This window comes from Sus scrofa, chromosome 3 (assembly GCF_000003025.6).
Source record: "Sus scrofa isolate TJ Tabasco breed Duroc chromosome 3, Sscrofa11.1, whole genome shotgun sequence".
Lineage (NCBI taxonomy): Eukaryota > Metazoa > Chordata > Mammalia > Artiodactyla > Suidae > Sus > Sus scrofa.
The window spans coordinates 45,557,927-45,571,132 of NC_010445.4; the positions used below are offsets into that span (position 1 = coordinate 45,557,927).

The 13,206-nt window shown below is 47.9% G+C and overlaps 1 protein-coding gene across 3 annotated transcripts in view; it reads right to left on the bottom strand.

The window, feature by feature from the left end:
- Nucleotides 1–5,136, bottom strand: part of ACOXL (acyl-CoA oxidase like) — a 360,188-nt gene extending 355,052 nt beyond the window's left edge. For 2 of the 3 annotated variants that reach the window (XM_021087042.1, XM_021087043.1), the window contains exon 1: nt 4,837–5,136. In XM_021087042.1, the coding sequence (XP_020942701.1) occupies nt 4,837–5,108 (272 nt within the window). In that variant the 5' untranslated portion in view covers nt 5,109–5,136. Of the gene's footprint in view, nt 1–4,567; nt 4,660–4,836 lie in introns of those variants that run through there. The other variant, XM_021087044.1, reaches the window with a different exon arrangement.

A 13,206-nucleotide genomic window follows, 5' to 3' on the forward strand; every position in this document is an offset into this window, starting at 1 on the left:
GATGGTGGCGATGGTGGCACAATATTGTGAATGTACTTAATGCCAATGAACTGCACACTTTAAAATGGTTAAGGGGAGTTCCTGTTGTGGCTCTCAGCAGGTTAAGAGCCCAACATAGTGTCCATGAGGATGTGTGTTCAATCCCTGGCTTCGATCAGTGGGTTGAGGATCCAGCGTTGCTGCAAGCTGAGGCATGGGTGGTAGATGCAACTCGGATCCAGCGCTGCTGCGGCTGTGGCATAGGCCTGCAGCTGCAGCTCTGATTTGACCCCTAGCCCAGGAACTTCCAGATGCTGCTGGTGAGGCTGTAAAAAGAAAAAAAAAAGGAAAAAAAATGGTTAAGGAGTTCCCTGGTGGCTCAGTGGGTTAAGGATCTGACATTGTTACTGTAGTGGCTCTGGTTACTACCATGGTGTGGATTAGATCCCTGGCCCAGGAACTTCTGCATGCTGCAGGCGTGGCCAAAAAAATTTTTTAATGGTTAAAATGGGGGTTCCCTGGTGGCCTAGTGGCCTGAGTTCAATCCCTGGTCTGGGAGCTGAGATCCCACACACCAAGCTGCTGCACACTGTGGCAAAAAAAAAAAGTTAAAATGGTTAATTTTGTTTTCTGCACATTTTACCACAATAAAAAATGTTTAAAAGTAATTGGGAAGGGGACAGTGTAGGAAACTTTCACGTTTTCCATATTTTTTGACTCTTTATAATGAGAAGATCTTCATGAAATGCTTGCTTGTATAAATAAGGCAGAGGGGAAAAACTAAACCTCAGGAAAAACTAAACCTCAGTAAAAGTCAGGAAGAGAACTGTGCATTGCTCCAGGGAAGGAAAGAAAAGGCAGGGAAGAGAAAGAAGGGGGAGGGAAACCAGCTAAGTTCCAGCAGGGCCAGGCCAGGAGGGGAGGCTTGAAGAAGGGCAGCGAGGTCTCAGGAGCCCAGAAATGTCGAGGGGGAGCCTCAAGCCTACATGTGTGCACACTACTCACCAGCCAGGCCCTCAGGAGGGAGCGCCAGTTTGCCAAGAAACAAACTCAAAAATGTTTTGAAGCCTTATTTCAGTTCAGATGCTGCTTTTATACATTCCCTGTGAAGCACAGAGAGGGTTCTCAAGTGGCCCAGCATCCTCTGAAGTTCCAGTCCCAGAATCCTCTGTTTCCCTACACACCACAGGGTAGGTGCTGCCCTTAGAAGCTGCTGCAGGCATTCCCAGGGCCCCGGGGACCCACGGCCACAGTGGAACAGGGAAGACTCATCCTGGCAGACTGGTCTTGACCAGGGACGGGGGAGCTGGGCCAGCATTCCAAGAAATGAACCACTGTGCTGAGGAGGCAGCTATGATGCACTTGGAAAATTGCACAACTGGGTTTGGGTTTGGGGTGGGTAGAAAACTATTTCCTGGGCTTTTATGCTCTGGGAATACCTGACCCTGCACAAACTTCCCACTACACACCCAGCACTCACACTTACAAATCCCATCCCCCAATACGGGGGTGGGGTGTGGGGGAGGTTGAAAGGGTGGTGGGGAGATGGGGGTGGGGAGATAGGCCACAGGAGGCCTCCCTTGCTTCAGTGGCTACAGAATTTTTATTTCTGGCCTTCCATGGAGCATTTTGCTTTGGCAGAATGTTTATGACATCAAGAAATCAGGATCAGTATCTTCTGGTGCAGGATAAGATCAAATCTGATAGTACAACGTGATCTTTCAAGCAGATACCAGAATCCTTAATCACTGGGGGGAAAACAATGTGAAATTTGGCCTAGGCTCTTATTACGACTCTGAAATTATGAGGTCAATAAACAAGAACAGGAGAGAAGGGAGAAGTATTTGTTAGAGTGATGGGATTTGCATCTTTCCCTTCTATTTATTTATTTATTTATTTATTTATTTATTTGGTGTCATGCCACAGCCAGCATTACTGAAGAGCCACTCAGAGTTTCTCATTTAAGTGTCACAACAACCCAGCAGCACAGATAGTATCCCCGCTCCATGAATCAGCAAATGTAAGCACAGAAAGGCAAAAATCACACTTGAGGACAATGGCACAGAAAATAAGCTCCGGCCTGCTTTTCCCTCTGTCCCTCAGCAGCTCATGCAATTCCCAGCGAAGTACCTTCTACTTGGCCCAAATCAGTAGTTTGGATATTAGCATTCCAAAAACCCAAAAAGATGACAGCCCAGGAACTAAACTGAAAAGACAGAAGAATATAGGAAAAGGTATGTGTGTAAAGGGATGTGACAGAACTAAGTATGACTTGAAGCAGTAGAACCTCTTTGCCCTCTAAAAAATTACTGAGGCCACCACACAAAATCTGCACATGGGTGTTTATAGCAGCTTTATTCAGCCAAAACTTAGAGGCACCCAAGATGGCCTTCAGTAGGTGAATAGGTAAATAAACTGTGATCCAACCAAAAAAAGGAATATTATTCAACGAGAAAAAGAAATGCACTATCAGGCCATGAACAGACACTGTGGAAGCTTAAATACATATCACTGAGTGAAAGAAGGCAGTGTGAAAAGGCTACATACTGTACGATTCCAACTCTATGATTCTAGAAAAGGCAAAACTATAGAAACAGTGAAAAGATCAGTGGTTGCCAGGGGTGGGTGGTGGAGAGAAAAAAATAGAGCACAGAGAATTTTTAAGGCAGTGAAAATACTCTGTACGATACCATAATGATGCGAACATGTCATTATACATTTGTCCAAACCCATAGAATGTACAACACCAAGAGTGAACTATACAATGGACTTTGGGTGATTATGATAACTATGAATCAATGTAGATTCATTTTTGGTTTAAAAAAAAAAGTACCATTCTGGTGAGTGATTTTAATAATGGGGGAGGCTATGTCTGTGTAAGGACAGAGGGTATATGGGAAAGGTCTACACATCCCTCTCAATTTTGTTATAAATCCAAAACCACTCTTAAAAATTGTATGAAAAATTATTGGGACCCCCCCCAAATATCTATGGGTATTTATCATATTAGAAATTATAGGAGTTCCCATCATGGCTCAGTGGTTAACAAATCCAACTAAGAACCATGAGGTTGCGGGTTCGATCCCTGGCCTTGCTCAGTGGATTAAGGATCCGGTGTTGCCATGAGCTGTGATGTAGTTTGCAGACGAGGCTGGGATCCCACATTGCTGTGGCTCTGGCGTAGGCCGGTGGCTACAACTCTGATTTGACCCCTAGCCTGGGAACCTCCATATGGCGCGAGAGCTGCCCTAAAAATGGCAAAAAAAGACAACAACAACAAAAAAGTTATAACAGAAAATTTGATTAAATATTTATTAAATCATTTGAAAATAACAATACTAAACTCATTAAATGCTTATGAAAAGAAACATTTCCAAAAAATTTAATAAGAAAAGTGGCATTGTTCTGCATTTTTACAAATCTCTGTAATGTCTGCCTTAAAACAGCTGGATTCTCATATCTGCTTCTGCAGATATGTTGGAATATTATACATCAGGTAGTCTCTGGAAACCACCACTGAACATTCGTGAAAAAATGAGAATGAAAAGACCAATAACTGCTTAATATTATTACTAAAATAATTTCTAACTTGTGAAGCTCTGAGAACAGCCTTGGGTACCACCAGGAGCAATTGACCCAGCCTTTGAGAACCATGACATAAAAAATTAGGTGTGAGACAGAGGGAAGGAGAAGAGGAGTGGTGGGAACACCCAAGGACACACTCACCACCTCACACCTGTCACCTTTCACTTTCCCTAAGTCTCCCTCCCCCACCAAGTACCTCCAGTACAGAAACTGCAGCTTCCTAGCCAAGCACACTCCAAACATCTCCTTCCTTCTCAGCCCTGCTCCTCCTTGACACATAAACTAAACGTGAGCTAACTAATCTTCCTTTGGAATATACTGGTGTTTTTAACTGGGGCTTTCTTAAACTAAACCTCCAAAGCCTGATTCTAAAAGTTGGCTTTTCAGACGTCCTGAGGTGGGGTCAGCTGCCCTGCGGAGCACAGGAGAAACGGTCCCCAAGAAGACACAAGGGATGAGTTCTGGTCCTCACTGACAGGTTCCTGGGTTATTTTCACCTTCTGCAAACTTAAGCTGCACCAAGCCCTCTGCCCATGTGGGCTGTCCTGTCATCAAATAACCTCCTGAACCTGCCGCCAACTTACAACCCAAGCACCCCGCTGCTGTTCGGCTGCCCCCCCAACACACACACACACACACACACACACACACACACACACACCTGTACTCCCTGGGGACCCCCAGGAGCCTGCACCACGCTAATGCCCAGATACGTCCCAGGCAGGGCCAGTCAACCCCTGTGCCTAGAAAATGCCCTCACTACCCCCCGCCCCAGGTACGACCCAGGATGACGCCGTCCTGCCCTGTTTCCGCGCGCCTATTGTGGACAGGATAGCACAGTGGCCCTGGGCTCGCTTCACTCCTGCCATTCTGTTTTCTGCCCCTACTCCCCACCAGGGGTGACACCCAGAGGCGGGGACTCAAAAAACAGGTTTCGAAGCAAGGCCATTCCTTCCAGCCACCACGCTCAGCCGAGCACCCCTCCCGCCGCTGCGGGGCCCACCTGTTCTCGGGAACTCTCCGTGAAAGAGGGGGTTCGGCGGGGGAGGCCATCTCCCCGGGGCGATGGAGTCGCCGGCTCCGCTGCTAAGGGACTTGGGGGGTGGGGGGAAGGGGGCAGCCCTTCACCTGCCAAGTCGGGAGGGCCCTGCCTCTAGGGGAGGGGCACCCGCACCCCAGCTCGCCCTCCCTCGGGGCACACCGCGCGGGGACCGAGGGGACGCGGCCGGAGGGGCGCACGGGGCAGGGTGGCTCCGCGGCGGCTCCGGGTACCTGTGCCGGAAGAGCGGGCAGCCGCCCAGCTGCCTGCGCAGCTCGTTCTTGAGGCGCCAGAACTCGCCATCCAGGTAGCGGTGCAGGGACGAGTCCCCGAGCCCCAGGTCCAGCGCCGGTTCCATCGCGCCGGCCGGCCTCTGACGTGTGGCGGAGCCCGCTTCCCTCCGAGCCTCCGCCCGCTGCCCGCACGTGTGGCTCGGGAGCGCACGGCCTCTTATCCCCACGCTGCCGCCGCCGCCGCCGCCGCCGGCCGTCTCCTCCCTCCTCATCCGCTCGTGCCCTCCCTCCCCGCGCCTGCCCTGCCCGACCCGCTCCCTGGGCCGCAAGGGAGCAAAGAACGGCCCAGGGCGTCACGGGGCTCCTACACTGGTCTCCCTTCCACCAAACTCGACCGCCTTGCCTGGGACTTTAGTTTCTGCCGCCTGCGTCCTCGGCTCAGTCGTCGCTCCAGTCTGTGCGCCCACAGGAGGCCGCTATTAGAACCCGAGACAGGGAATTAGTCAAGTAGACAACAGGGCGCTGGGAGCCCGGGGGTCCTGGGGGTTCAGAGTTGAAACATCTTACTCAGCGGACCTCCCGCCCCAGCCTCTTTGCTGGGCTGCCAAAATCCAATGGGTCCCCGTGGGTGCTCTGAGCCCAACTCAGCCGCGGCTCAGCTCAAATCCCTTCCACCCCCAAACTGGTCATTGCAGTGAACATTACTATTACTGTAATCTGGGGGTAACCGGGCCTTCCAGGTAGCTGGGAGATCCAGAGACAAGGCAGTGAGCAAACATGAACTCATATCCCAGGACCCCGCTTCTGTTGTTTTAACAAGGGACAATTTTTTCCTTCCTTCCTTCTTTCTAAGTCTCATACACTTTGTGGATTCCCTTTTATTTAATTAATTTATTATTATTATTATTATTATTATCATCATCTTCATCATCATTATTTTTGGCCATGCCCAAGGCATGCGGAAGCTTCCAGACCTGGGATCCAACCAAGCCACTGCAGTGACAACAGGAATCCTTAACCACTGGGCCACCAGGGAACTCCCCATTCTCCTTTTAAATAGGAAGGAAATGTTAGGTTTTCCCTTCCAAAGCACTCTGCTGGGGACATGACTGTGGGAGTGTAGTGTAGCTGCAAGTTGGGTTGCTCCACTGTCACTTGATCCTCCCTTATCAGTGTATCAGTTTCCTACAGTTTGTGTAACAAATTACCACAAACAGAGAGGCTGAAAACAGTACACATTTATTGTTACTGTTCTGGAGGGCAAAAGTCCAAAATTCATCTTAAGGGACTAAAAATCAAGGTGTTGGCAGAGCTGGACCCCTTCTTGAGGCTCCAGGAGGAAATCCCTTTCCTCATCTTTTCCAGCTTCTAGTAAGCTGCCTGCATTCGCAGGGTCCTGGCCCCTTCCTCCATTTTCATAGTGCATCTCAACAACTTCTGCTTCCTTGCCTGTCTCCTTCAGACTTTGGCCTTCTTGCCTCTCTCTTATAGGGACTCATGATTACATTGTACCCATCCAGATAATCCAGAATAATCTTTTTATTTCAATGCCTGTAATGTAATCACACCAGCAACATCCCCTTCCCCAGGTGAGATAACACACAGCTATAGGGATTAGAATTTAAGCATCTTCGATGGGCCGTTATTCTGTCTACCATACCATCTGTACAGCTGCAAGTAACAATACCCAACCAGATTCGATGAATAAGGGCTTTGTCTTCTCATATAACAGGAAGCCTGGAGGGAGGAGAATTCAAGAGCTAATTCTGTGGTTCTACCCCAGGGACCCAGGTTCACTTTCTATCTTTCTGCTCCAGCATCCTTTATCAGTGTGTTATCTTTATCTTTTTTTAAAATTTATCTCCTCTCAGTCATAAGATGGATGCTGCAGCTGCAAGCACACGTGTTATCAAGCAGAAGGGGGGATGCATTTCCTTCTATGTTGGTCAAGGTAGGATAGTAGTAAGAAACAGCTCGAAATGACTCCAGGTATCCTGTGGTCACAAACACCCCAAACCTTAGGACTTATAAAGACAAGACTTTATTTCTCACCATGCCACCTGGAGGTTTTGCCCTACATCCTCTCCCTCTAGGTCCCAGGTGACAGAACATCCACTGGTGTATGGCCGCACAGACTTTTCAAAGTCCCAGCTGGAAAAGACACATGTAACTTCGACTCACAATCCATTGGCCAAAGCAGTTCACTCCTGACTCCGTGGGAGAAGGGAAGTACCATCCAGGACACGCCCAGAAAGCCAACACCACATATAATCTATGAGCAGCACTCAGGATTACTAAATCTGCCCCTCTGGTTGCCAGACATTCGGCTCACTGCCTGTCTCATGGGCTATATGAACTCTCCACTCCTCCAGGGAAGCAACCAAGGTCCCAGATTGCCACAATGTCAAGCTCAAGACCCCTGAAGGATGCATAGTAGTCTCCACATCAAGTCGAGATGTGGTTCCTCTTGATTCAGAGACCAAAAAATACAAATCACTAAGTAAACTTCCGAGTATGTATAAATGGAGTAAGGGGGGCAGGGAGCCTTTGTAGTTAAAAGATATTTTTCAAGGGTTACCCAACCATAACGCAACATATCCTAGAAGATCCTGGAAGAATTCTGATGCTGAAATAAAAAACTAATATATGGCACTGGCTTAGACACTGGGAGAGGGCAGTGAAGATGATTTTAATCAAGGCTGGATGGAAGGAGGTTCTTATTATGAATTGGCAAACATCTGACAAAACTGTCACCAACTGAGGACACACCTAGTGAATGTATCTCTCTAGGAGAAGATGCTGAAAACACAATGTTAGCAGTGCATGTTGGCCGTTCTTGGCTGTGTTGGACAAAGAATAGAAAAAGATGAACTTAGAAAAGAATTACCTAGCTTGAAAGCAGGGATAAAAGGGTTTAGAGAGCCCACAAATCCAGAGACTTTCTGAGTTGGAAAAGGCAACTTCTTCCCAAACTCTATCAGTAAAAGATAAAACTGAGAAGTGTTTTGAGCAACAAAGGTGAATTAAAACTCAAGAAATAGGAGTTCCCTGGCGGCAAAGCAGTTTAAAGTCTGGCATTGTCACCCGCAGCTGATTGAGTCACTGCTGCGGCATGGATTAGATCCTTGGACATCTAACTTCCACATGCCTCAGGTGCAGCCAAAAAGAAAAAAAAAAAAAACTCAGGAAGCTTAATCTCTACCACTTTGCCCCTCATGGCAAGGATAGAATCAAGTGTTGGATCTTGATTCCAGTTAAAATCTCTGAATGGATTGGAGGGATGACCAGCAAATCACCTCTCAACCTCTCATTCCAAGACCAGTCGGACTGAGCAACCCCATCAGAAGCATCACTGGCAAAGCATCAGAGTACAAGAGAATAGGTCTAATCACCCACAGGCTCACAAAGCCACCCTGGAAGGGAAATGCTCCCCTGTGTTCATGTGCCTCCCCCAACCCCAAGGGCCAGAGAGGTGTAATCCTCCCAGATCCAGAGAAGGAGAACCAAAATACTTGTCAGCCAGAGGAAGGAATCTTTTGAGGAACCTGTGCATCTTTCAAGGTACTTTTCAGGGCAAGTAGCTAAAGAAATGACCCAGTAGAACCGCCCTTGCATCTCCTTGCCTTGACTAGACTCTGTGCCCACTGTGTTAGTTTCCTAAGGCTGCCATAATAAACTACCACAAAGTGAGTGGTTTAAGACAATAGAATTTTTTTTTCTTTTTTGGAACTTTTAGGGCCGCACCTGTGGCATATGGAGGTTCCCAGGCTAGGGGTCGAATAGGAGCTGTAGCTGCCAGCCTATACCACAGCCATAGCAATGCCAGATCTGAGCCTCATCTGTGACCTACAGCACAGCTCATGGCAACGCCAGATCCTTAACCCACTGAGCGAGGCCAAGGATCAAGTCTGCGTCCTCATGGATACTAACTAGTCAGATTTGTTTCCACTGAGCCACGTTGGGAATGCCAAGACAAGAAAAATTTACCCTTTCTAGCCTCATCCTAGAGGCTAGAAGTAGTCTGAAACTGAGTGTCAGCAGCACCATGGTCCTTCTGAAGGCTCCAGGGAAGAATACTTCCTTGCCTCTTCCTGGATCCAGGTGGCTCCTTGATGGCCCTTGGCTTGTAGCTACACTGCTCCAATTTCTGCCCCCACTCCCTTAGTCACAAGACCATATAACCCCTGTGTCTCTCTGTCTTCAAATCTCTTCCTCCTTCTAAGACACCAGGCTCACCCTACTCCAATAGGTCCTCATTTTAACTTTATTACATCTGAAAAGATCCTATTTCCAAATAAGGTCACATTCTAGTGTTCCAGGTGGACATGAACTTTAGGGGAAAACACTATTCAATCTGGTATACCCACCTCAAACCAGTCACAACAAATGAGAATGAAATGTAAGGAAATGACCACTATGGTTTCCAACTTGGCTGCATATTAGAGTAATGTAGGGTGGTTTGGGAGTTTGTTTGCTTGTTTGTTTGTGTTTACTGCTCAGTGGCATACTCACACATCTGCCACCTTCCCCAACCCAGGTGATTCAAACACACAGCCAGGCTTAGACGGTTCTCATCCTTGCTCCACGGGGGTTTGCTACATGATTGGGACAATTGGGAAAATTTAAACACGGTGGATTATATATTGTTGTAACACATCAAGTTCCTGATTTTTATAGTAGTATTATGGCAAGATAAATGAATGTTCCTGTTTTTAAGAAATGCAAATTGAAGTATATGGGGTAAAGGAGCAACTCGTTCCAAGTGAGTCAGAAAAACAAATATGTATGTGTGTGTGTATATACACATATACACATACTATGTGCATGTGTAGGCAATATATATGTGTATATAATATATATTATATATACACACATATATATATGAGTGAGAGAGTGAAGAAGGAGGAGGAAAAATAAAACGTGGCTGTTCTGGACAGTCTATGCTGGCTAGGACTTTCTCAATTATAAGTAATAAAAACCAATTTGAACTCTCTTCACCAAAATTGAAATGTATTGGCTCACAAAATTGAAGGAAGGCTTGGACATCCCAATTGGGGAAGAGCAGGAGTGTGGTTAGTATCAGAAACAACCAGGACCTTGGAGTTCCTGTTGTGGCACAGCGGAAACGAATCCAACTGGGAACCATGAGGTTTCGGGTTCGATCCCTAGCCTTGCTCAGTGGATTAAGGATCTGGCATTGCCGTGAGCTGTGGTGTAGGTCACAGACACAGCTCAGATCTGGCATTGCCATGGCTGTGGCGTAGGCTGGCGGCAACCGCTCTGATTAGACCCCTAGCCTGGGAACATCCATATGCCAAGGGTGTTGCCCTAAAAAGACAAAATGACCAAAAAAATAAGAAAAAAAGAAACAATTGGGACCAGTCCAAGTCCACCAGTGCTTCCTTCCCCTCCTTCTCCTCTCCTCTCCCCCTCCCCGCCTCTCCGAGTCCCTCCCCTCTCCCTGTACAAGGCAGCTGACTCCTAGGGCAGAACTAACTCCTCCACCAGGCAGAAAATACAGACACCAGCAGTTCCCAAACCTCATGTACCTCAGCTTCAGACTTGGAAAGGCCATACTTTCCCCCTCACTTCCAGTTCCTACAATTGCAGGACTTTGATTGGCTAAGTGTGAGTCAGGTACACACATTTGCCCAAACAGCTGGAGGGGGTTGGGGGGGGGTTGCTGCAGTGCCCCAGGAGATGATGTAAGAACATAGCAACTGCTCCTGAGGCAGACCTGGCAGGAGGGGGTATCCACTAGCCCATCCAGCTGCCTCCTGGAGCTTCATTTTTCCAGATTCCTCTCCCTCTTCCTGAAATCCTTCCCCAGTGCTTTCCCCTAGCAGCTTCTGCCCTGGACAGACTGTAGCAGAATGAGGGCCTCCATCTCCATCCTCCCCAGAATCCATGAGGGATGTCTGGGCTGCCCTAGACAGTAACCCCTCAAGGACATTCTTCTGGAATATTCCCTTCCTTCAAAGCCAAGGCCAGGAGAGGTCAGAGGACATTGGGTAGATGTGCCAGCTTCCCCTGGGCCAGGGTCAGAAAACCCACCCCAAAAAGATACCAGAAAAAAAGACCTGGAGAGAAGGGCTGGGGTCAGACCAAGCGTCCTCATAGCAGGGACTCATAAGGGAAATGAAAGAACCCAGTGGTCACAGGCCTCTGAGAAGGATGTATGGATCCACAATGGACCAGGCATGGCACCTGGGCTTGTGCCCAGGGCTAACCTGTAGCCTTAGACTCCATGCCAGAGGGAGGCTGGAAATGGCTGCTGGCTTCTTTCTGTGCTGCTCCTAGACTCTTGCTCCTTGTTGGAGAGGCAGTCCTCAGCTAGGACACTGAGAGAGCCTTCCCACGAGTGGGTGGCCGTGTGCATCAGGCAGGCAAGGTTCCTTTTAATTCCTTCTGCAGGTCAGTGACCAAGGGCTCCCGGTTCTCTAAAGCAGAGGACCCAGGCCAGAGAGGACTCCAAGTCCCTTCCTACAGCACACTCCCCAGCAGAACTGGCCTGAGGGCCTCAGCCAACTATATGAATGCTGTTTTCATGGAGGCCCAGAACACTGCAGTCCTGGGCTCAGGGTTCTGTGCTGAGGCACAGACTGTTCTTGGGGACTTCAGTGTGTTTTTAGAAATCAGGGAACCATAAACTGTGAGAGCTGGGTGCACCTTGGTGTTTGTCCAGTTGGTCCCTTCTTTTCAGATGAGGACTCCGCAGGGTGTGGCCTCTGATGGCTGGGTCTGGCCACTGTGCTACATTTGAGGAGGGAAGCGAGGCAGCTTAGGAAACTCATTTATAACATCTCCCATGCTTCCCAGTGTTCTCCCATCTGAGTGCTTCAGGAGTCCCAGTGAAGGTAACAGCTCCAGTTGACCTGGACCTTACCTGTCTATGCAGGGCCTGAGCCCCTGAGCAGCCCTTCCTTCTTACCTCACCACCCTTGCTGGGAGCCCTGAGAACTTTCTCCCTGTGATTATGAGCAGCACCACGCCCCTCCCCACGAGACACAGTCTGACTCCACGTGGAGCCCTAGGATGTGACCAAAAGATGCACATGAAGAAGGAAGCCGGGAGACATTGCTTGCTTGTACTATGCTGTCACTTTGCAAAAAAGTAGCATTTGCAATGAGAAAACTCAGCAGCTATGGCTTATTGCCTCCCTCATCCCAGAAGCTGGATGTATCCAAGGATTAAGAAAGGAAAGATTCCAGAACACCCTCCCCTCCAAAGGGCTACAGCTTCCTCACAGAGCCACTCACCCCAGTATGCCTGCCTCCTTTCTCCCTGGGATAAAGAGACTCTAACAAGCACACTCCAGCCCCACCAGGCATAGGGGGCACATGATGGGAATCAGGGGCTCCCCGGGGACCCCCATGGACTCCTATTCTTGGAAACAATCAGGCTGTGAACTGTGATGCTGCCTTTCAGTGGGTTAAGGATCCAGTGTTGCCATGAGCTGTAATGTAGGTTACAGACGCAGCTAAGATCACAGCCATGCATTGCTGTGGCTGTGGCATAGGCCAGCAGCTGTAGCTCCAATTCCACCCCTAGGCTGGGAACTTCCATGTGCTGTGGGTGCAGCCCTAAAAAGGTAAAAGACAAAAATGAAAATAAAAATAAAAAGCAAGTGAAGATCAGTGTGTAAAACCTGCTACTTCTTGTGTAACTGAGGGAGTATATGTATGTGCACATTCACTTACATTTTCAAAAAGAGACATGGATAAACCAAAAGCTAATAACAATTATTACCTATAGGAGGAGGAAGGGAATGAAGATGGAAGGTAAGCTTCTCTGAATATACCTTGCTTTATTTATAATTTTTACTTTAGGATTAGGGAAATGTTTTACATAACTCTAAAACATTAAATCTAATGGGAAAAGAGTCCTTACAAATCAAAACAAACTGAAATAAATTTACTCAATTCTATTTCAATTTGGTGGCGTAGCCACAAGGGAAAAACTATTCAGCTAACTTTATTTATTTGTTTTCGTCTTTTGTCTTTTTAGGGCTGCACCCTTGGCATATGGAGGTTCCCAGGCTAGGGGTCAAATCAGGGTTGTAGCTGTCGGACTCCATCTGCCACAGCCACAGGAATGCAAGATCCAAGCCAGGTCTGCAACCTACACCACAGCTCACAGCAATGCAGGATCCTTAACCCACCAAGCGAGGTAAGGGACCAAACTCGCATCCTCATGGATACTAGTCGGGTTCATTAACCACCAAGCCACAACAGAAACTCCTCAATTAACTTTAAATTCAGTACTTTGAATAGCTCACTAGGAATATAGCCCAAAAATGGTAAAAAGAACTACAGAGAAATTTTATGCTGCATTTAATAATCTTAGTAGTAATTTTGGCATTATTTTGAA